This window comes from Eretmochelys imbricata, chromosome 10 (assembly GCF_965152235.1).
Source record: "Eretmochelys imbricata isolate rEreImb1 chromosome 10, rEreImb1.hap1, whole genome shotgun sequence".
In the NCBI taxonomy this organism is placed as follows: domain Eukaryota; kingdom Metazoa; phylum Chordata; order Testudines; family Cheloniidae; genus Eretmochelys; species Eretmochelys imbricata.
The window spans coordinates 71,645,110-71,670,351 of record NC_135581.1 but is presented as its reverse complement, the minus strand read 5'-3'; the positions used below and the strand labels follow the sequence as shown (position 1 = coordinate 71,670,351).

General features: G+C 44.7%; 1 protein-coding gene across 1 annotated transcript in view; it reads left to right on the top strand.

Moving 5' to 3' along the window:
• The first annotated feature begins 256 nt into the window (after positions 1-256).
• Positions 257-25,242, top strand: part of AGBL1 (AGBL carboxypeptidase 1) — a 241,343-nt gene continuing 216,357 nt past the window's right edge. Inside the window, exons 1-4 of the mRNA XM_077829336.1 lie at positions 257-320; positions 2,148-2,294; positions 3,298-3,429; positions 6,510-6,603. Coding sequence (XP_077685462.1) covers positions 2,171-2,294; positions 3,298-3,429; positions 6,510-6,603 — 350 coding nt within the window. The 5' untranslated portion in view covers positions 257-320; positions 2,148-2,170. The remainder of the gene's footprint in view (positions 321-2,147; positions 2,295-3,297; positions 3,430-6,509; positions 6,604-25,242) is intronic.

The window sequence follows — 25,242 nt, the reverse complement described above, 5'->3', positions numbered from 1 at the left end:
CACTTTTTATGTGGTATGATAAATATGACACCAGGTGGCCATTAAAATCCATTATTAGCCTGAGGCCACCCACACCCATTGCTCACATTAGTCTAGGAGGACCCATTATCCAAGTGGGACAGCAATGACTCTGGTCCGCAGAGACCTCTGCTCTCTAATCCAGCCCTGCATAGCATTGAATGTCTTGGAAAGTAGACCCCTTGCCTCACTATTTTGAGTTCATCCATCAAGATGGGCATTTGTGTTCCTCTTGCAGAAGTCCCATGACAAGGATGTGATCCTCAATGTTCTCAGCATTCTCACAGACCTACTCTCTATCGGTAAGTACTGATGCCTTAATGTTTCTATTTTAGGTACTTAGATGGTCCTCTTGGTTTTAGAATCTGAGTACCTCACATTTGAAATGTCTTTACAATTCCAACACTCCATGAGACGTGGCAGTGTTATTATCCCCATTTTACAGATGGGGAACTGAGACACAGAGACTAAGTGACTTGCCTTGTCATACAGGAAATCTGGGGGGGATCTGGGAATTGAATCTGGGTCTCTTGAGTCCCAGCTAACACCCCTGCCACTGGACCATCCTTCCTCTCTTGTAGAGTGAAGATGGGTGGGACTAAAACAGGGCACAGAGCAGACATCAACATATCTCTGTCAGGTGTTTGCTAGATCAATTCTGCCTAGTTTGCGTGAATAGCCCTTCAGCTTTTCCTCCTATTTATACGGAAGATTGGGGGGAGGGGGGGGTTCCTTGCTCAACCCCCCCACCCCCACCGTACACTTTTTAATTTTATCACATGGTGAAAGAGGGGGAAAATATTCCTGTGAATTTCAAAGGTGGCCATTAATTTAACTGCTTCTCAAGATGTTTCAATCTTCCCGGGGAGTGGAACACTGGAAATGTTCAGTCACCAGGCCCACTGGAAAGAGCGAACCATGAGATATGAGCAGGAGACAGCCTCCTGGGTTGCAGCAATTTGATTCTGTAGTTGATTTCCCCTCAGAAAAAAAAGTGCTTGGAACTGTCAGGGGAATGAACAGCTTCTCCTCTGCTTCACTTCAGCGGTATGAAATCTTCTCCATGGGTGTAGTAATCCACGCATCACAGAGACTACACTATTTTCAAAGTCTCCTCTATCTGCATGTTCACAGTGAAGGTGAACTTATTTTCCCTTCTTCAGGGCCACAAGAAGGGAAAATAAGTTGCTAGCAGAGCATTCCCCTCCATTTTTCATCAAAATGTCCTTTCGTTAAAATTTTTCCAGCTAACTCTAGTTGCCAAAATGCAGGGCTCTGTGTGTGTATGTGTGTGTGTGTGTGTGTAGTTGTTTACATCCCTATTGCAAGCCTCATATGCTCCTACTTTACACTCTCCCTCTCCCCCCAGCTCCATCAGAGACATCATAACCACAGCTGTGACTCTCTGTTGGAGTCTATATCATTCTTCAATCAGCTAGATGGCTTCACTGTGGATGATATGAGCCCCCTGGGGACTGAATGTACTGCTTCCACAATACTCCCAGCCTGGGTTTCCAGTAGAAAACTTCACAGCTGGCCAAAGATGCCTGTGGATTATGAGCTGTTGACACAGGAGGACCCAGAGGGTTAGCCTTTGGTTTCTCTGGAGACCTTATTTATTTGGAGGCTGACTCCAGAGCTTTCCTAGGATTCATTCCCCTATCCTAGGCACTGTTGGAACTCTTTCCCTTCACTTATTTAACTTTCAATATCTAGGGAAAGATCACTGAGCATTGCACTTCTTTGAAATCTATCAGCGTCTCTGCTGCTTCTACTCCAACCCATTTCAATGCACGCTGAAAGCTTCAGCAGGTGGTGGCTTATATAGATAATAGCAGCTGCAGCAAGGAGCAGCATCACACATGGTTTTGACATAGAGTAGAGATGAGCCTGAACCACAGCTCCAAACTCTGGGGGTGTTTGAAATCCAAGTCCAGATGTACATTTTGCAAATGCCCTTATATTTATAATGGTCTGAGCAAGAAAACACCAGAGAAGGGTCATGTAGTGGGCTTCTTTAGGTCTGATAAGCATCCTCTGAATCATATAATGTTCACTTATTGCTAGGTTTAAAGCTCTGTGACAGGAAAGTTATTGACTATCCCTCCTTTTTAATTTTCTGCCCTTAGGAACAGACCGACGAATTCACTACATGGTCAGCAAAGGGGGGAGTGAAGCTTTGTTGCAGGCTCTGCTGAATGTTGCACAGACAGCCCAGCCAGACTACAGCATCCTTTTACCTCTGCTTCGCCTGCTGGCTAAAGTAGGCCAAAGAGGTATTGCTGTGCCAGTATTACTTAAAGGATGGGGAGGGAGGAGCAGAAGGCTCCAAAGGTCACAGTCATGGTCAGTACTGGAATCTGTGAGTGTTTTAACAAGTCAGGACACTTTGCACTGAATGCTGGCTTGGCGACTGGGGGGTGGGGCAAAGTGTTGTAAGACCTCCTAATAGTTTCACCCACTAGTGGCTAGAAGTTTGTACTAAGAATATAGGCACAGCTGATGGCAATCCAGGTGGGAGAGATTCTATAATGGAGTTCATTCTGAGCTCCTGACCAGCATTTTGTGTCACCGATAAAGCCCAGCTGGGCAGTAAGTGATTCCCATACAAGACATGGTAACTTACAAAGGCTCTTTCTCTTGTGACTTGGTTTCTGTATCCCAATAACACATTCAAAAACAAGTTTCACTTGCTGCTGTGTCTCTATCATCAGAGAGATTGTTGCTCAGTGTTTGCAGCACAGCTGGGAGGCTTGAGCTTTCTTCTTCACACCCAAAGTTCAGTGGAAGCGTTATCTGTGAAGTGCTAACATTTTTATGATTTTGTTTTCTATGTACATTTCTGGCAGTTGGCCATCTGCAAAACCAGCTACATTTTTTGTCAGACAGCGTTTTGATGTAGCACGTCATAGAGGAGAGGCACCCACATAGCTCTTTCTTGGGGAGACTTTACTTTAGTTCCGTCTTGTTTCCCTTAACTTAAAATAGGTCATTGAAACTGTTCTTTGCGTATGGAAAATGTAACACTGGGCAAGGCACCAGCCTCCTCTGTGCCTCATCTTATCTATTTGTAAAAGTCGGGGGGGAGAATACTGATTTCCTTCACAGGGGGATTGTGGGGCCTTAGTAATAAATGTTGTTTGCAATTGCTTTGAGATCTTCCTATGAAAGATCCTGTTGAAGGATGCGGCATGATTACACCACAGCATGCGGCATTTCTGTGTCCCTGTGAAAGCCACTCTTTCTTCACCATCATTTTGTTCCTGTTTGCTTTCACAGATAGGAAGTTTGGGTTGAAAGTGCAGAAACTGGACGCAATTGATGTGACCCTGAGCTTGGCAAGGAAAAATCTGACTCACCACCTGAATCTCATCCACTGTCTCTGGGTCCTGCGGGTTTATGCCTCTAGTGGTAAGTGCTCCTTTCCATTTCTCATGCCAATGAGAGTTGGAGCTCCTTCTGCAGTTGCTACAATGCAAGCTAATGGTCCCTCTGCTACAGAGATATGCATCTATAAGTAAGCTATTGGCATCTGTGATTGATAACAGATAGAATCATATGCAAGAGCTAGCATAGCTCTAGGTACGCTCTCACAGAAGGCAAGGAGTACTTGTGGCACCTTAGAGACTAACCAATTTATTTGAGCGTAAGCTTTCGTGAGCTACAGCTCACTTCATCGGATGCATCCGATGAAGTGAGCTGTAGCTCACGAAAGCTTATGGTCAAATAAATTGGTTAGTCTCTAAGGTGCCACAAGTACTCCTTTTCTTTTTGCAAATACAGACTGACACAGCTGCTACTCTGAAACCTCTCATAGAAGGGTAACTCTCAGAGGGATCTTTCACTGTAAGATTCAGTGAACCTACTCATCCAAAGACTATAGAAGACAGAAAATAGCTGTGTAAAAAAACATTTAGTCCAGATGATGCAGGATCGTTCCCTTCAGTCTATTCTAGATATCTTAGGTACTTACATGGACCCTAATACTATCCTCCTCACAATCATTAATGCATTTATGCTCACAACACCCTTGTGAGTTAGGGATTATTATCCTCATTGTGCTATTATCCCCATTGTGCAGAGTGGTAACTGAGGCACACAGAGACAAATGAGTTATCCAAGGTCACACAGGAAGTCTGTGACAGACTGAACCCCGACCTTCTGAGTCCCCAACTGGAGCCGTACCCACCGGAGTATTCTCCGGTGTTCAGTGACTCAAGCATTGGGATTCCTAGCTCTGCCCTCAAAAGACCACTGTGCATTCAGATATTTCCCCATGGGGAAATGTTTTCTTAGAGGCAGTACAAATTTCCCTTTGCTCACTTTCATTCTGTTGCATCCCTTTGCATTACCTAACCACTTCCTCTCTCTCCTGGCTACTTTCCCCCTGCAGAACATTCTAGATGGTTGTCCTATTCCCCTCTCCCCTGCTGTATACTCACATCACCGTCTGGCCGAGCTGTACACATCCAGCTTTCCAAATCTTTCCTCCTAAGATTTAACATTACTGGCTGTTAGCCCTCTAGGTCTTGTATTTACACAGGAGCTGGCCTCATGCTATGGGCCTTCTCAGGCAGGCAGCCAGCTCCCAGCATTCAGTCCCCTTGCCTGAGATAAGTGGCATTCGAAAGGGTGAGTGTAATAGAGACAGCAGTTGAAATGTGTCTTAATTTGGGTTACAGAGCTGCAGGTTCACCCAGAGCTGCATCCCACCCTGAGCCCTTTTCCACACTCCCTCTGCTCTCGTTAAGTGCACCCGCATCCCCATTCAGAGGCTTTAGCCCATTGCACTGTGGCCTTTAACCCTTTCCGTTAGTGTCAGGACCCTGAGCCCTGCAAACACACTCTCTAGTTCATTAAAGTGACCCTGAGGTCCCACTGCAATAGTACCTAAGCATCTCCATAAGAAACTGGTGCAAAAATGCAAAAAATTTTGTTCCTAATCCCCGCCGCCCCCCAAATTCATAGTCAAAATCTTTCAACTTGGTTAAATCTCTTCTGTCACTGAGTTCCTACGTCCCACCAAGGGCCTGAGGAGGAATTCATCACTGTGCTGTGCTGTATAGGCCTAATCCTTAGGATCTGCACAACCTCCCCTGGTGAACCCCACCCCAGTGCCTCAGAACGTCCTACCTCCTCCACCCCATTCAGCACTGGCTTTTAGTTCAGTGCCACATCTGCACATAACCAGGACATAGGTGTTGTTCTGGGATAGGCTGAGGCTTTTACGGATGTGGTAAAGAACTGGAAATTTCCCTCCCTCCAAGTCACCTAATTGACTGGAGCAGTAGAGAACCCAGGAGCATATAACACCCTGAAGGGTCCTTGCGGGTGGGAGTCTAAGCAGCCAGCCCGACCTTGTTAAGATCTCACTGTAGCTGCTTATTGTCCTGGGTTGCTCCTTTCCCAGCGTGGGCTGCCAGCCCTGTGTGCAGCATGCCCCCCGGTCTGCGGGGAGGAGAGTTTAAGCAGCTGTGTACGCTGCACTGTCCCCATGAATAGTTTGCTATTGTGAAAGTAGCCAGTGAGCCTTCCAAGATTTTCCATCAGCGGGATGACTTGGCTGAGATCCACATAAGCTGATGGGCCCTTTGGCAGCTTTCTGGCCAGTGGGGGATAGTTAGTAACAAAGCAGCCAAAAAACCCAGATTGGGGCAGGCATCCAAGACTCCTGCTGGCTGCTGATGGGGATGTTGATTTCTCATTCTTTCCCCCTCTTAGGACAATAAACTGTCTTTTTTTAAAGCACTTAACTGTTTTAGGCTTTATGCCCTCCCTGTTCACCTAGAGATCCCCCATTATTAGCTTCACTCACTCAAGCCCCTGAATCTCCCCTGCTCTCCCTTCTCCGTGTGAGGTTGGAGGTTTGATGATGGACTGTTGTAGGTTAGCTTTAAAGCCAAACAGCCAATTTCTGTGCAGCCCTTTCCCAGGTATGCCACTGTGTCTGACTGCAAAAGTTAACAGCATTGTCAAGGGAAGAATTAAAGATAGGAGTGGCTGAGGTGGGGCTGCATCTGCACTCAGAAGTACCTATCCGAAGAGCAGAAATAACAGGGATTAGTGCAGAAAGGAAAGAAATCCTCTCCTATCCCACTCCAAGCCCCTAGGAGATATTTCGTGTGCATGGAATTGCCCCTGGAAACTGTGAGTGGATTTGATTGGCCCCATTTAACCCTAACCTGTCTCTAGAGAGTGCAACATCTTCTACAAATGATGGGGCAACTGTAAACTACTTGAATGAGCACAGGGCTAAGAGTTAGGAGAATGGGGTGCTAGTCTTGAATCTGCCTGTGAGTCATTCTGTGACCGTTGATCTCTATGTGCCTCAGTTCCTACATCTGTAAAACGGTCAAAGAGACCCATTTGGAAGCCCAGAGGCTCTGCTGCTAATCTCAGCTGCTGCTCCTCTCTTTACTGCTCTACCAGTAACTCCAGCAACCCAAGCTTACTGCTCTGGATCTAACTTCCTGTCTCTCTCGTTGTCCCAGTCTCTGCAGGAACCAAGCTGGGCATTAATGGAGCCATGGAGCTGCTTTTCAAAGTCATCACTCCTTACACCAAGAAACACTCCAGGACAGTCAGGTAGGCAGCAGCTGCAAGGGAGTCCATTTGGGTCTGTCCGAGTGTAGCTAATATGCCAAATGTACGGATGGATGAACAAGTTTAGATCAGAGCTAGAACGAACAGCACTGGTCAGAGCCAGACCTGGAGCCGAGTGTTTCTAAAGTTCTAGGGGTGTCTGGAACCAAGAGTTTGGTGCCACTTGTAAAGAAAATGAAATCAAAACTGACACAACTTCACTGCAAATGTGAAATGAACATTTTTAGAGGTACAAAAACATTCAGCAAATTGTCACTGGGTCCTGGGGATTCCCAGTGCATCACACTGCCATGCTGAGGAATGGGGTTCAGGTCCCAGCATCAGTTCCTCGCACTCCAGTGTGGTGAGGCATTAGGAGTTAGGTGGAGACAGCCCCCTCTCTGCAACTGATGATAACAAGCCCTTTGTGTCACTCTGCAGCAGGCTTCTGCTCCACTTGACCAAAGAGATGCAGTGATTGTCTTAAAGCAGAACTTTGCCCAGCCCTTCTCAGATGGAGAGTTGTGATTGGCCCAATGTGGGGCTTTTAATGGGCTGGGACCCCTGCCACCTCCAATAAAATCCTAATGTCTGGGTCTATTTTTAAGCACATGGCAAATGTTGTTTCAAAGTGACTTTTTTCTATAGATACTAAACCTGCTCAGCTTCTCCAGCTTGCCTCTAAAATTAGCCATGCAGCTGTCTGCTCCAGCCCTGTCCCCAGCCAGTTCTCAGGGTAAGATTTATGAGGCCTGCACGCCTGTAACTGGGAAGGAGTACATGGGTGTGGATAACAAACACCAGCGGCTTTGCACCAGCCCAGCCTGCTACAAACAATAGAGAGAAAACGCAGGCTACTGCTATGCATGTCTGTGCAGTGCCCTAGACTCACAGCTCACGCAGCCAGGCACACAGTCATGAGTTGGCTCATGCAAGGCTCAGTATACATGTCTGTGCGGTGCCCTGTGTGCACAGCTCACACAGCCATGTGCTTGCTCACGTAGTAGCCGGTGTACACAACTCACACAGACAGCCGCATGCTCAAATACTTGCTTGTTGAACACACAGCGTGCTCAGGTTTCAGAGGAGCAGCAGGGTTAGTCTGTATCCGCAAAAAGAACAGGAGGACTTGTGGCACCTTAGAGACTAACACATTTATCTGAGCGTAAGCTTTTGTGAGATACAGCTCACTTCATCGGATGCATTCCAAGTTGATAGATTTCCACTCCATACGGCTAAATTCAGTGCCTTGCATCATGACAGGTTTCTGAGTAGCAGCTGTTTTAGTCTGTATCCGCAAAAAGAACAGGAGGACTTGTGGCACCTTAGGGACTAACACATTTATTTGAGCATAAGCTTTCGTGGGCTACAACTCACTTCATCGGATGCATTCCTTATGCTTATATTTATGCGCAAATATATTTGTGAGTCTCTAAGGTGCCACAAGTCCTCCTTTCCTTTTTTGCAGTGTACTCATTCTCTCACAGGCGCCGGCTTGTTCATTTCCCCGGGGGAGCTCAACCTCTGCTCCACGTCAGGCCCTGCCCCTATTCCAACCCTTCCCCCAAGGCTCCACCCCGCCCCGCCTCTTCCCACCCCTGCCCCTTCCCCAAGCGTGCCCCACCCTTGCTCTGCCCCCTCCCCGCAGCACCTCCTGCATGCTGTTGAAAGCAGGAGGCGGGTGGCACTGGGAGAGAGGGGGAGGAGCTCATCGGCGGGGCTGCCGGTGGATGCTGAGCACCCACTATTTTTCCCCTGTGGGTGCTCCAGCCTCGGAGCACCCACAGAGTCAGAGCCTATGCTCACTCTCACTTGTCTCAGCAAGGGTCATGGACGATAGAGAGGCAGACAAGAGAGTCTGTGACACTAGAGGGAGGGGGCTGGCCCTTGTCTGGGTGCTGTTAGTGGCCCTGTGGTTGGCAGATAGGGTGGGTACAGGCTGGGCACTAGTTATAGACTGAAAGGTCTTGAGGGGAAGAAGAGCAGATGGACGTGGGTGGACTTGGAACTCTGATATTTGCCGAACCAACTGGGTCGTAGGTTTACCATGCTGAATGAGACCATAGGTCAGTCAGGCTCAGCGTACTGTCTCTGTCAAGGGCCAATACCTGATATTCCAGGAGAAGGAGACCTAATCACCAGCCCAAATCTCCCAATAATGCACCTGGCCAATTATACACTTTTCATGGGGAAGTGATTTGAGTCGCTTCCCACCACCCTGAGGCGATCAGCGTACACCTTGACTCATGCCGCTGTCATTCTTTAAATACAGTGTAACAACAGCACACACTGCTCCTCGTCCTACATCTGTCAGGCTTTTTGGAATCTGGCTAAACTGCTTGCCTTGCTAGCTGCTTGGCTCTTAAGACCAAGTGGGCCCGGCACATGTACAGCTTCCTGCAGCTGCCTTGTTTGTGGGACTCAATTAACTTCTGCTTTGGCTGCATTTTTGGCCTTCCAATAGTGTGCGAAATACCTGGACCTGCTTTGCAGCTTCTGTAATCTCCACGGACCCTCCTTTTGAGCCTGGGAGGAGTGCAGGACATTCCTTGTGGAGTGGTTCTGATATCACCCGCTCTGAGAATACTGTCTCCTACATTCCTAGACTGTCTGAGCCCCCTCCAAGATTCCTCTCAGGCCTTGCATTATCTTCAGGACTCAGGTTCACTGGGGAACTGGTTAACATGAAACTGCGTGGCCCAGAATATGTTCACTCCAGAGTGCCTGGGCTCAGATACTGTAGCAATTGAAAATGATTGATGTGTCAATGCCTATACTTAACTGAATAGGCAAATTCTCCTCCCTTCCTGCCCCCCCCCCCCGCCCTTCCTATGGAATTGCTGCCTGTGATTAGAATAGTGTTTAGTTATAGTAGCACGATTGTGTAACTCTGCACTTTTCTAGCTCAGAATGTGAGTGTAATAGGACTTGGACTTTATCAGTTCAGTGTGATGGAGCATGGCTGGTGAATTTTGTACCAGCGAAAGCTGTCCTGGAAACTGAACTCCTCTATTTACACACTGCACAGATAAAGCACAGAGAGAGGCAATGAAACCTTCCTCCTTTGTCCTCTACCTCACCTGGGCTGCATGGGGTGTTCGGTCTCGATGGCCCTATTTAGTTACTGGCTCTCTGCTGAAAGCTGCTCACAATGATACATCCATACTCCTGGTTTTTGTGAGGTGCACTATGAAGTGGGCTGAGACTTCAGTTTCGGAAAAGAAGAGCAATAAACAGTGCATTTCTTTCGGACAGCAATGATTTTAGTTTGTCATCAGCAGTACTTTCATTTTGTTTCCCTTTATCCGGCTCACTAATGCTGGTTGGGAACTTTTCCATCAGTGTTTTTTGGATGGAAAATGCAGTTTTGATTTTTGCTGAAATTTTGTCATTTTTCTGTTGGAAAAATCAACCCCAAGCATTTGGGTTTGGTTTGGATTGAGCCTAATCAACATGTTTCATTCTGAGTCAGTTCCACGTTAATCTGTGTCTGCCTGAGCTGCCGTGGTGCCTCGTGGGAGTTGTAGATGACAGGTGAATGTGGCATCTGGGTCCTGGAAGTGGCAATCCCTGTGCTCCAGCCCACGGTACTTGTGGAGAGACACGGGTTAACCAGCAGGACCTGAATCAACAGAAAGCTTTTAGCCTCCCAGGGAGCCAGCCTGGAGCCCGTACTTTTAATTACATTTTAAGAGCAAGGAGCTAGGAGTGGCTGAGCATCTCTATGGCTGGACTGGAGACAGCTTGCTCTTCACTAGAGGAAATGCTACTAACTTCAGCATAAACCCATTTTGGTTTAACAGTATGTTTGTTCACAGCTTCTTGAAAGGCTTTATTTTCCTCTTGTTCAGAAGAGAGAGAGGCTGCACCTGTTTCCAGCCCATCTGAAGGCATTGCTCTCACTCGGTGCCACAGAGAAGCAGAGATTTGGTTTACTAGGCAGCGAGTGCTCTCAGAGACTACTGGCGTGGATCTAGAGTGTAAAATTGGAACTCCAAAGTGCAAGGAGGGTGGGAGATTCCCTCTTCCCTCAGCTCTAAGGGACTCCTGGGACAATGATGGTCTGAAAATCTCCGGCATCTTTAAATTTTCATCAGAAATTGGGGGCAGGGTGTGTGTGTGTGTGGGGAAAGAATATGAAAATGTTCTTCTGTTTTCTGATCAACTGTAATTGGAAATCTCTAGAGAGGCAGAGGCAGATTAGCTTGCTGTGGCAGAGAAAGCTGAGCAAGAGAGCGTAGGTTTGTTTTTGGGTTTCTTTCCAGCTCCTGTTTGGAGCCTGAAGAGAGACAAAGGGGGTGGCCTGGGCTATTTGGGGAGGTTTTGCTCATGGTCTTGTTCCAAACAAGCCTCTGATCCTCCCCTTTTCCCTGCCCTTGACATTTTCGTTCAGTTTTATAGCTACATGCCACCAGGATTTACCCTGCTGTTGGGAGGAAGGAACAGCTGGCATCCCCCGGGGGCTGATGTTACCTTTACTTTTTGATCAGCTGCCAGGAATGCATAATGGAAAATGCACCCACTCCAGTTACTATGTCCTCTCTCATGGATGTACTCTGATTGTACTAGCCCAGGCAGTAGAAGCACCGAGGTCATTTTAAGAGCCTGGCCTGTAGAGCCCCAGGATCAGAGCTATTTGTTAAGCCAGCAAAGATGTGGAAACAAGATACATAGTGCTATTTATTTTTCACAGTGGCAAAGCGGTGGGTTATTTAGATACAGACTCTTCCATGCCACAACTGACCTCTACTGGGGTATATACCAAGTGGCTTTAATTTATATAACTCACGGACATTGTTGGTCTCAATTAGGTGTGTACGATACTCACATTGTTATACCATGATTTTGTGGGTCTACCCAAAAGTAGACATATTTGAAAGAAAAGGCAAAACTTTATTAAAAAATCTTATAGAATTCAATAAACATCCACAGGCTTCTATAGAACTTTGATAAGGCTCCATTGAACTTAAGTGAAACTGAAGCCCTTTCAATAGACTTTCTTATCCATCTTGTGGTGTTCTTTGACAGAGAGAATTCGCTGTTAAATTTTATAGGATTTTTTTAAACTCTGAAGAGCGGTTCTTATTTTCTGTAAAAATTATCTGGGCTTCTTCCATGATGGAAAGACTAGTGTCCTAGCAAATGGTAAAAGATGATGCCAAATGTACCTAAGTAGCCCAGACTCTTAGGAAGAGGTGAGACTGAAAGAGACAGGGTGGAATTTGTTGAAGGGGAAAACAGCACAGCAGAGGTATCTTGGGCCATGAGGGGGCACTTGCATAGTGGCCAGCCCCACCAAAGCTAATTCAGTTGAAAATTTGACTTATAAAAATTCTTTCAGTAGTATTTGCCCATTGCTATTTTTGCCAACTCTTGTGATTTTTAGCTCCTGTAAACATGTTTCTGAGAATCTCAGCTTCCGTTTGTGTGGGGTTTTTTTTGTTTTTTTGGTCTTTTTTTAAAATGAAAGTTTCCAGGCCTCATGATTGCCGAGGAAGGCTTGAAAATGTGACCCCTCTGCCACCAAGAAAGCTCAAAAATCAGAAGACAAATTAAAAAATACAATTAAAAAAAATCTTATGACTCTTTGGGGGCTGACACATGGTTTTTGAAAGCTTGGGCTTGGCAATACTGTGGTGCCAGAAAAAGACTCGTCAGAATGTGAGAGTATTGGAAAATCTTCACTGGAGCTTTGTAGCCAGGACTTCTTAAGTTAAGAGAACTGATTCAGTCACTTCTTGAGTCACCAAACTCAGATTCTCAGGTGATTTGAGTTGTTTGGTAAACTGGTTGCAAGTAAACAATATGCTTTTTAGTAGGCTAAATGTAAATGTTTGCATCTAGGAAAAAAGAACGGAGGCCATAATTACAGGATGGGACTCTCTGCTGGGAAGCAGTGACTGAAAAAGATTTGGGGGTCATGAAAAAGATTTGGGGGTCATGATGGATAATCAGCTGAAGCATGAGCTCCTAATGTGATGCTGTGACCAAAAGAGTGAATGAGAACCTGGGATGCATAAAACAGGGAATTCTCTCCACTTCTACTCGAGGTTAGTTTACTTCTATATTTGGCATAGATGCGACTGCTGCTGGAATCCTGTGTCCAGTTCAGGTGCCCACAATTCAAAAAGGATGTTGATAAATTGGAGAGGGTTCAGAGAAGAGCCACGGGAATGACTGAAGGATTAGAAAACCTGCCTTATAGCAATAGACTCAAAGAGCTCGATCTATTTATCTTAATAAAGGGCAGATTCAGGCGTAATTTTGATTACAGTCTATAAGTATCCACCTGGGTAACAAATAATTAATAATGGGCTCTTCAGTCTAGCAGAGAAATGCATAAAATGATCCAATAGCTGGCAGCTGAAGCTACACAAATTCAGGCTGTAAATAAGATGTAAGTTTTTAACAGTGAAGGTAATAACCATTGGAACAACTTACGAAGGGTTGTGGTGGTTTCTTGATCACTGACAACAGTTAAATGAAGACTGAATGTTTTTTCTAAAAGTTATGCTCTAAGACTTATTCTGGGGAAGTTCTATGGCCTGTGTTATACAGGAGGTCAGACTAGAGCATCACAAAGGTCCTTGCTGGTCTTGGAATCTATGAAATATCAAGCTGAACAGAAATTAAAACCACAAACCAAATGCCTGCAATTCACTCTATTGGGTCTGTGGTCAGTTGTCCACCATGTGTGCTGATCATCCAAGAATTACCCAGTGGGATTGAAACACATGAAGTGCTGAGACATGGAAGTGCAAACACTGATGGTGGCTTCACAATAGTTTTGAAATAGACACAGAACAGTACTTTTCTAGAAGAGATATTTTGCTTGCACACATCACAGTGATTTTGGTTTTCCCCTCTACTGCTCCAAGCACCCTCCCACATCCCTTCTCACAGCACACTTCTTAAGGCAAGATAAAACGGGGATGTTGAGTTCTCCTGAAGGATGACCTGGTTAAAAAGTGATTGGGTGCCTACTTTAATAAGGAAAGGAGAGATCATAGTGGCATCGGATCAATGTCCACTTTGGATATAAGGAGAAGAGATGTGGGGTCATTCAGGTAGAGCAGAGAGGGTTGACTACAGTACTGGAATTATTCCCGGGTTCTCGGGGCAAAGCTTTTGTTACAACTAGCGGAAAGATACATGAAAGGAGCTTCTCATTGTAGGAGAAGCTTTGGCCACTGTAACAGGGCTGGCTGCTGTGCAAGTGCCCCCTACTGGTCTGGGCACTTGACCTAGTGAAGGCAGTTTGAGCTCGCCATCCTTTAACTCTGCTAATCGTAGGAGCTATGTTCTATTGCTGGCTGTCTACTGTGTACATTTGTGGCACACTCCATTTCCCAGTTGTTCTGAAATTTCAGTGCTCTGGTTGAACAGCAGTGGGAAGCACATGTCTGCCCCACCTCTCTCTGGCCACCGCCAGCCAATATTTTGAGCATGAGAAATGAACTCAGCACACCGACACCCTGATTAGTTCCTCTGCAACCTGATACAGCAGCTGCCATGACTGGTGTTGTGAGGAATAACCAGCAGACAGCTTTATGCATGTGTTTTATCTGGCAATAGTTTTTGATAGGAGATCGGAGGCAAATCATCCTTAATTCCTCTTGTTGGTCTGTGATTTTTGTTAATCACGTTGAGCTGTTTGGGTATTTAATTGGAGGATAACACATAATTCTGCTGGAATGTGGTCAGAATTAATCATTGGTTAATTCCCACTTATTTGGAAGTTGCTATTTGGCTACTTGATCCCTGTTGAAAACTCAGAGGAGGGGCTGAAATATGTCTCCTGGACTATGTCACTGGCAGAATTACATGCTTTTTATCCAGGTCTGATCGACATGGGATTTAGTCTAGAAGAACATCCTACTAAATAAACTGGATGGAGAGGGATGGAGGATGTCAACAGGAGAGGGGAAAACGGTCCATTCAAGATTCTCCTTTATACCAAGGGCTGTTCATTTTGATTAATATCTTAGATGACATGGAATAGAGATGAGTACATCATTGGTATAAGTAAATAAAATGCAGCATTTGAATGTAATCTAATGAGTCATTGTAATAGGACAAATGAGGTCTGATCCAGAGGAGTCTTCGTTTATGCAGTTCCTTAGCCTAGGTTCTCCTTGTACAGTCTATATTGCTTCCCTGAATAATCTGCCTTAATAATAAGTAATAAAATCTTATTTCATATCAGTGGTAGCTCAGAAATAGAAATGCTTTGAAAATATAGTTACACCAAAGAATTATCTGTTATTGGCTGTGTACTGTTAATAACAGAAGGAGAGAGAAATTGAAAAATTAAGAGGCAGAGTCAAGGGAGAAAAGAGATTCTTTCTGATGAGATTTGAAAATAGATGGAGAGTCAATGAGGCTGAGAGAAATACTGCACAGGAAAGTTGCTCCAGATGGCAGGAGCAAATAAATTCATACAGAAAGCCTGGTGCCATCTATTGGTAGCCGCAAGTGTTATGCAATTACCACAGTTAAAACAGCTCTCAAAAACCATTGTATACAATATTTGACAAACAGATAGAAATCCACTTCCACATTTAACTTAATTTCTATAAAAAATGACGGGAAAGAACAAGTATTGATTGACTCACTTCATCAGTAGTACTATTCCAGAGGAGATAAGCTCATTGTTGATTTAGCTCACAGAGGTCAATGGCCATTTCATTTCTATGGCAGAAATAGAATGGCTGGGGTTAGAAAGAACTGATGCTTCCTAGTCAAGGGATTTCTTTGCTTTCCCATTATATCATCCCCTTCGCTGGCCTATTGGGTTATGTTTGAAAAGATGGCATCAGGGCAAGGTCTTGCTATTCCCCGTGACTTGACTTTCACACCCCATGGCTATAACTGTTGTAATTTACAGTTGACCTTGCATAATGTCTTTTGACGCATATCTCCCATCCAACCACAGACATTATTTGCCCAGTCTAATGAGATATACAACTCTATTTCACATGGGATCTTTCATGCAAGCTGAATACCAGAGTGCTTCCCAGAGCTAGATAATATGTAAGCAATAGGGTGATGTACTAATTATCAGAAGGAAGAGGGATCGGGAGGTACTTCATAGTGAAAGGAGAAAAAAGCCTCTGGATAATTTCTGGTTTCACTACAAAAGTTTTTTTCTCCTGCTGATAATAGCTCATCTTAACTAATTAGCCTCTCACATTTGTATGGTAACTTCCAACTTATCTGTATGTATATCTATATCTATATCTATATCTATATATCTTACTATATGTTCCATTCTATGCATCTGATGAAGTGGGCTGTAGCCCACAAAAGCTTATGCTCTAATAAATTTGTTAATATCTAAGGTGCCACAAGTACTCCTGTTCTTTTTGTGGATAATTTCTGAAAAAGATAGATGGATTATGGATGAGGTAGAGCTGTGGAGGAGATGGCTCTCCCATTGTAAGAAGTAGAAGTCAAGCATCTGGTGTCAGATGAGAAAGGATAGTTTTATGGCTACAGCACTGGTTTGGGATGTGGAAGGCATAGGCTCAGTTCCTGATTGTAGCACTAACTTGCTGTGTGATCTTGGACAAATCACACGGAGCCAGAGGCTCAGCACACACAAATGGGGCCTGGTTTCCAAAATATCTTGGAGCCCAATTTGGTACCAAAATAAAGGCATGATTTTCAAAAGAGCCCCAGCATCTGAGGTGTTGAGCTCTTTTGAAAATTGGACCCTTAGCCTCTCTGTGCATCAGTTTCTCCTTTTACACATGGGGTAATGATGCTTCCTACCCCACAGGGGTGCAGTGAGAAAAATCCATTAACATTTGAGGCTCTCAGATAATATGGTGGGGTGGGGGTGGCATCTGAGCAGGTAGAGAGAGAGAGATGATCCATGAGGCAGTCAGTAGAAATGTACGAATGGCTGCTGCTTTATGCACACGAAGGGCATCTTTTGCACTGGATTGTGGAAGGAGTGAGTGAGGGTGGGGTGATGTGCTCACACAACCTTGTACGTGTATGAGAAGGGAGTCAACAGCAAAGCTCTAGGAAAGCAGAATTATTGATTAGCAGGAGTTGTTTGGGAAGCCAGACTGTCGGCCAGCTATAGCTGCTGCGGCACTTACACTAAAGGAAACCATAGGCTGTCAGCCCTTTGTTTTGTTTATGACCTAACTGAGCAAACCCTCCCACCCCCCATCCCCAGGGGGTTGTGACTGGATGGAGGAAGTTTCTATGTGAACCCTATCTGAATTCTCGCCACTGAGGAGATAAGCAAGCACTCTCCCTGCCTGTTTGCTTGGCTCCATTCCCATATGTCAAGGAGACAAAGGAAGAATCCCCCTTGGAAAGTGCTGAGCTGTATGCTGACATTCATTTCCTGATAGCTGGGGGAGGTGGGGGGGAGAAAGAGTGAGCAGATAAAACTCAGACCACACACTTAGGTGTCAGCACATCCATGCTGATCCAGTAATGTGCTCCCAGGGTAGGGATATTGATTTTATGTATTTTGGATTTTTATTGGTATGGCACCAAGGTGTGCCAGGTGCTTCACAGAGCAAAGGAAAGCATAGTCCGTGCCACAAAGAGCTTACAGTCCAAATACAGATAAGGGTATCAACGCGTAATAGGGAGAGGAAGGCCAGAGGGAATACCGTGGTTATAGCAATAAGATCCCACAGTTATTCAATTAAGGCAAATCCTTTTTACACTAGGAAATGTTTCTAAAGAACTGCCCAGTGCTGCTATGTCTGTTCAGCTCTGCCTGGCAGACCAAGTGTGACTAGGACTTCAGCTGCCACCACCAGTTTCAAACACTGTATTGTTTTGTACAGAAACAGGTGTAATGTGACACTGTGTCAAAGTCCTCAGCAGCAGCCCATTTACAATAGGACTGCTTATGCTGTTGATGCTGGTGGAGCTGAACAAGTGTTCGCAACGGTGGGTACTTATGAGAGTATTTCCCTGGTGCAGATATGCTCTTTGGTTTTATGTATGCAGTGGACTAATAAGTATGACTGGCTCACTTCTGGAAGCTATGACTGAAGAAGAGTCCTCAGCACTCAGTAGTTGACCTGAGGCCAGGCTCCCAACATTGTTTGCACAGTGAGTCTGATGACTGTGGGGATGGGGAGGGAGTGTTGAATAAAAGAGCAGCTTAAACCCAGTAATGTTCAGCCCAAGGCTATGTGAAATGTGACCAGGTAGGTGAGGAAGAGGGTTTTCTGATGGGTGCTGCTGCAGACACCGTATGGGTCCATGGCTTGATAATGCTGTCAGTGCTCTTCTTAGCACCATTATCTGCAGGGCAACACTCGGGGTGGCAGCTATGAGAACAAAACCTGTAAATAACCCCGTAGCTGTGCGGCCCTAGGCTGGGTTCAGAGAAGTGGGCTGGAACACATGGAGGAGAACCTGACAACTTTGAGGAAGTGGCTGGTGAGGAAGACCAGTTCTTCACTGACTCCAAATGTGGCATTGGCAGCAGCTTTCGCAATGAAGCCTCCCTCTATTTCTGAAGTGTAAACCTTGAAACTGTCATGGCTCAGAGATTGGGCTTTACAGCAGGCTGCAGCAATAACTGGACCATTTAGGAAGACACATAAAATCATCAGATGATTTTGGCTTATGCACTGAACTTTCCCTTCCTGTTAAATGGAACAATGTTGTTTGGACTTTGCTCAAGCCATGTGGCATACACTCCAATAACATAACAATGCCAGCTGGGTTCAACTCCCACTATCTTGTTGGGAGTGGTGGTCTGTTGATTTTGTGTGTGGGGAGGGGGGTTGTTTAAAATCATGCTTGCAAGTTGGCAGTATTGCCAACTTTCACTGCTTTCCAAATTGTTGTGTGCAGAAAAACAAGGGCACGTGGTTGAACCACCCTGATAATGCTTAAATTTTGACTGAGCTCCTTTCAGCTCGATCCGTTTATTTTTATATCTACAGCTAGACCCTGCCACCCTAGGCTGTTATCTAGTTTGTTCTTACATACTAACCAGAGTTTGGCTTGGTTGGTTGTGAGCTCTCCGAGAAAAAGAATAATAATAATATACAATTCATAAGTTATAATTTAGGTTTCTGCAAATACTGGTCAAAAATGTCCCCTCAGTTATGCCACTGTAACCACACTAATCTCAAGTGGCAACTGTGCAGTGTAACCAAGATGAGAGCTTGGCTTGATATTTGCTGAGTTCTGAATTAATCATTTTCCTTCTAAATCCCCCATCAGAGTACGGTACTGATCAGGCTTGGTGCTAGCTACATAGCTGTTGAGATCTGACCAGACAGCTGATTCCCAGAGGGTTGTACAGGCATATCTGAGAAGAATTTGACACTTTTTGGTTAATTCAGGAAGTGGCTCTGATGGGTTAAAAGGGAGCACTCTTCTCTCTGATTGAGGAACTAACTGTCCCATTGTGATGCTAAAGAAATGCCAAATTTGTTTGTGCAGGACTCCTGCCTGCATCATCTCCACTGGCGTCTTCACTGACCCATTCTTCATTCTCCAAAGTGATGGTGCATTTCTTAGGGCATCTGTTACACCCCCCTGCACTTACTATTTAGAACCTCTTTCCTAGACTTCAGGTCCAATAGATCCCAAACTGTGGTCTGTGCATCGCTCGACAGTGGTCTGCAGAGAACAAGGAGGTGGTGTCTAATTTTTTACACCTGCTAAATTGCATTAAAAAGAGCTTAAAACGCTTTCCTAACATTCCTTTTCCCATGTAAGCAATTGCTATTGATGCCAAAGGGACCTTATATTTTTCAAATGGGAGGAGAGGGGTCAGGATGAAAGGCGAGGTGTCTGGGGGGCTCACTATCTGTTAAGATTTGGCTTGTGCTCTGAAGAAGTAAGAAACCCGCCCTGCTCTAGAGTGATAATATTTCTTTCATGTTCATGTTCATGCTCTACACTGACACTTTGAAGAGCCAACTTTCAGCAAGGTGCGAGGAGAAATGAGCAGGTAGAGTCAATCGCCAACAAAAATAGACACCGCTTTATATTGGAGATGTGTTTCCGACCAGGCCTGTTGATGTGGCTGTTTCCCCACGTCTCTGCCCTGCAGCTAAAAGTGATTCCCTGCCTGGTGGCCAAAATAGCCGTTGGCGCACCCTGCATGATGTTGTCTGAGACCCTCCTATAGAACATAGGCATCATTTTACCCCGTGAGCCAAAAGGGAGTCTCCCTCTTGCTGAGCCACTATAGACCAGACGTTTAAAGGTAATTAGGTCCCTCGGTCTTTTGAAAATCCCACTAGGCACCTATCTGTTTATTTAGGTGTCTAAATACCTTTAAAAATCTAGCCCCATGTGCCTGGTTGACCTTGCCTTAGCTGGGTATAAGCCAACCCTTCCAGGTACTCCTCCTCTTCTCTCTCTCTCTCTCTCTCTCTCTCATGCTCATAATGACCAAGATATTTTGGAAACTGGCTGTGTGTAGTTCAGCCTCAGGATGCAGATCAGTGCCTACTGAGTTTTTCAAAAGTGCCTAAATAAATTAGGTGCTTAACTCCCATTGAATTCAATAGGATTTAGGCCCCTAAATGGCATAGGAGTTTTTGAAAATCCCATGAGGCACCCACTGTATTTTTTAGCACCTAAATAACTTTGAAAATCTGGCCCAAGGTGACCAAAATGCATCTGTAAAATAGAAATACTTAGCAGTTCTCTACCACCTTCTTCCATTGATCTCAATTTGTGATTTGCCAACACTAATTAATTAAGTTTATAGCATCACTCTGGTGGAGCAGGCAAATACACATAGGGAAGTACAGTGGAAATTCTTTATCTGCCTAAGGCTACCCATTAAGGCAGTGGCAAAGTCAGGGGTGTGGGGGTTGGGACTGACAATTTCCACAAATTTTCCTCCCCATTTTTGTTGAAATTTCATTGAGATGAAAACTTTCCAACCAGCTCTAATATCAACCCATATTCTATATCAGTGTAGATAACATGTACAAATTGCATAATCCCCATCTATAAAATGGGGATAATATTACTTACCTCCTTTTGTGCAGGGTTTTGATATATGCAGATGAAAAGCACTGTACTGTTACTAATCTTTCCATTTACTCCCTAACGCAAATGTGTATGTACTGGTCATAATAATGCTTCCTTCATTGTTACCAGCTGCAGCCAATGCATTTGGCCCACTTGCAGTTAAACAGTGATTTGGAGGCTTTTACAGAGTCAAACTGCGGCCCTAATGCCCCAGTTGGACCTGCACAGTTGGACTCCAGTGCCCACTCAGAAATTCAGGGTTGAAGTGTATAAACTGGACGATTGCATCACGTGGCATTACTGCTTGTTTACACACATGTATTTCTTCATGCAGTACAGGGAAAGTGAGTATGAGTATGACTGAGTATGTCTATACTGCTATTAAAAACCTGTGGCCAGCTGGCTCGGGCTCAGGTTGTGGGGCTGTTTTTGTGGTGTAGATGTTTGGGCTGGAGCTCGGGCTGGAGCTCGGGCTCTAGGATCCTCAGCAGTGGAAGGGTCCCAGAGCTCAGGCTGCAGCTTGAGCCCGAAGGTGTACTACACTGCAATTAAACAGCCCATTAGCCCAAGTCACCTGGCACCGGCTAGCTGTGGGCTTTTAATTGTAGTACAATGGAATCTCAGAGTTATGAACACCGAAATTACAAACTGACCAGTCAAACACACACCCCATTTGGAACCAGAAGTACACAATCAGGCAGCAACAGAGACAAAAATAAGTAAATAAATAAAAGCAAATATGTTACAGGACAGGGAGTGCTGTGTTAAACATAAACTACTACTAAAAATAAAGGGTAAGCAGCATTTTTCTTCTGCATAGTAAAGTTTCGAAGCGGTATTAAGTCACTGTTTAGCTGTAAACTTCTGAAAGAAGAACCACAGTGTTTTGTTCAGAGTTACGAATATTTCAGAGTGACGAACAACCCTTCATTCCTGAGACATACCCTCTGTTAGCCGTGTTTGCATATGACCTCTAGCTGCAGTGGTGTGTTCTAGAAGGGCCTGCAAGCTAGTTCTCCTCTTTAAATCATTATCTTGAACGCTTTCCTTTGGCTGTACTTTATAGATGGGCTTCATCTGAACAGAACCAGAGGGGAAAGTGAAATGCTGCACAAAGCTATTAAACTGATGTATCTGAGACTAGTAAAATGGCAACATTTTTTTCATGATTCCATTAGATTAAAAAGAACAAACTTTTTCCCCATCCAGTTCCAGTATCAATCAGTCGTCTTTTTCTTTCTTTTGAGACAGCCAGAGTGTCTTCAAAGAAAGGCTTACACAAGTTAACTCCATTTCCAGGAGCACAGGGCCCAGTGCTGTATGCCCAACCCCATCTCAGTGTTGCATCTTCACATATCTAATTCTTTTCATATCTGTTAATTTTTAAAGATTTTTAATTTTTTTAAATTTCTCTTTAAACATACATTTCAGGAATGACTGAAATGAAAGCCACATCTCCCATCCATCACTGCAGCCTTGTTACATCCAGTAAAGGATACTTTTTAGTGAATAATATTTTACATCTTTTAGAGCATCCTGAAGTACTTTACCAACATATCGTGCCTTGGAAATGCTGCCATCTCTGGGTTTGAGAGTGCTAGCCAATGAGTTATGCTGTAGAAAGAGAAGGAGAGCTTTGGCTATGAACCTTATTACGTTGAAACCTGCCTCCCATTTTGTACTCACAAATAACTGTGGGCATAAATAAGGTGGGTGAGGTAATATCTTTTGTTGGACTAACTTCTGTTGGGGAGAGAGACAAGCTTTCAAGCTTACATAGAGCTTGTCTTCGGGTCTGGGAAATGTATTCAGAGTGTCACAGCTAAATACAAGGTGGAACAGATTGTTTAGCATAAGTATTTAACACACATTTCAAGGGATCATCCAAGGTAAAGTAACCCGTTAACACCCCTCCTGTCATGGGCGGGAGGCAGTTGGAGGGGGTTGTTTGTGGATTATAGATTGTTTTATTAAGCCATAAATCCAGTGTCTCTACTCAGTCAATGACTTTTAGTGTCTAGAAAAGTTATGAATTTACGCTCCCAGACTCATCTTTTGAAAGCGCTGTTCAGGTTTCGTTTGTGGATGAGGACTGATAGGTCAGATCTAGAGCGATCCCTTTGCAAAAAGTGTTCACCCACAGGTGATGTGGTGTTTCTGTCTTTGTCATAAATATAAAGGGAAGGGTAACCACCTTTCTGTATAGAGTGCTATAAAATCCCTCCTGGCCAGAGGCAACATCCTGTTACCTGTAAAGGGTTAAGAAGCTCAGCGAACCTGGCTGGCACTTGACCCAAAGGACCAATAAGGGAACAAGATACTTTCAAATCTTGGGGTGGGGAGGAAAGGCTTTTGTTTGTGCTCTTTGTTTACGTTTTTATTCTCTCTTGGGACTGAGAGAGGCCAGACAGAAATCCATCTTCTTCAACCCATCCTAATCCAAGTCTCCAATATTGCAACCAGTATAGGTAAGACAGGCAAGGCGGATTAGTTTGTCTTTTGTTTTATGTGAATTTTCCCTGTGTTAAGAGGGAGGTTTATTCCTGTTTTCTGTAACTTTAAGGTTTTGCCCAGAAAGGGATCCTCTGTGTTTTGAATCTGAATACCCTGTAAAGTATTTACCATCCTGATTTTACAGAGGTGATTCTTTTACCTTTTCTTTAATTAAAATTATTCTTTTAAGAACCTGATTGATTTTTCATTGTTCTTAAGATCCAAGGGTTTGTCTCTGTGTTCACCTGTACAAATTGGTGAGGATTATTATCCAGCCTTCCCCAGGAAAGGGGGTGTAGGGCTTGGGGGGATATTTTGGGAAAAGACGTCTCCAAGTGGTCTCTTTCCCTGTTCTTTGTTTAAAACGCTTGGTGGTGGCAGTGTACAGTTCAAGGCCAAGGCAAAGTTTGTACCTTGGGGAAGTTTTTAACTTAAGCTGGTAAGAATAAACTTAGGGGGGTCTTTCATGCAGGTCCCCACATCTGTACCCTAGTGGTCAGAGTGGGGAAGGAACCCTGACACTCTTTTATCATTTTCCTGTGTGAGTTCATTCGAGAGCATAATCATTGTCTAGTTTCACCCATTTTAGTTGTTATTGGGGCATTAATGCCTGGGAGCTTAAATTCATAACTTTGCTAGACACTAAAAATCATGGACTGAACAGAGACGCTGGATTTATGGCTTATTACAACAATCTGTAACCCATTAACTCCCCTTCCCCCCCGCTGCTTTCCCCTCCCTCCCTTCCTTTCCCCCCTATTACTGGAGCGGTGTTAATGAGCCACTTCACTTTGAATGGTCCATTGAAATATGTATTAAATACTTATGCTAAACAATCTGTTCCACCTTGTATTTAGCTGTGACACTCTGAATACATTTTCCAGACCCGAAGAAGAGCTCTGTGTAAGCTCAAAAGCTTGTTTCTTTCATCAATAGCAGTTGGCCCAATAAAAGATGTTGTCTCACCCACCTTGTCTCTCTAATATCCTGCGACCTACATGCCTACAACAACATGGCATAAATAATGACCGTTAGAAGCCCTGTTACCTGGCTTGCTGGCACAGCTAGATGTAGTTGGACATCTAGTTGCTATCATTTTGCCCACAATTAACCGCACCCCCAAAACTATGCATTTGCAATTAGTTGTGGGCAAAACTTTGAGTGCAGTTTGGGTGGCTGGTTTTAAGTGCCAGGCTCTAGATACCCTCAGAGAGCACTTTGTCTTTTAAGGGTACCTCTGAAAGGCTCCAATGTTGCAAAGTGCCCGGAAATCAATTTATCCTCCTCAGAAGGCTGAGTCCGTCTCTACCAAGATTTGAACCTGTGGTTACAGGGATTTGGCATAGGTCTCTAAGCCACGCTCTTCAGCTGAGTCAGTGACACACTATACCGGTTTTACTTGGCAAATGAGTTGTCCGCTTTTCTTGTATTGCTTTGAGTGGGTTTAGTCCTCATAAAAGTGTGAGTCAGAGATCTGGCTAGAAGTAAGCATAATGCAGGCACATGTGGGGCTGGATCTCTTCTCCTCTCCCCCCCCCCCCCCCCCGCCCCACTTTGCTGATTCACCTCAGTCTTGATGTGCAGTAAAACATTTTTGATGTGTCTGCCAGTACGGGAGGGGAGGGAAGGCTCCTCTTGAGCACAGGCTGCCAGTCCTAGTAAACTGATGTGATGAGAATATGTATCAGCTAAGGACTTGGCTAAGAGACCACCAGACTCATTTCCACTGGTGACTTAAATGGGATTGAAAGGCGGGTCTCCAGGGGGAAAGGGACAGATTGAACCCCTTTGATTGACACATTTTAATTACCTATTGGATGATTTGGGCCCACGTTATGCCAATGTGCTGCACTGGCTTTGTTTGCATATGGTTCTATGATAATATGTTAACACACCAACCTAAGAAGAGCATTCCCGTTCCCCGCCTTTATAGGTCTATCAGGGATAACATCAATGCCTCTCTCTCAGCCTCTCCATGCATGCCCTTTGGGTTCTCACATGGTCATACTGAAGCTGCTGTGGGTAATTAATCTGTTAAAAATTCTATTTGATTGTGATCCTTCCAGCCCTTTCATCTTGATCTGAGTGACAAGCTGTCACAGCCTGCCTCAGCCATACTGGTGACATCTGACCCCGGAGAGGGAATTGATAAGAATGGAA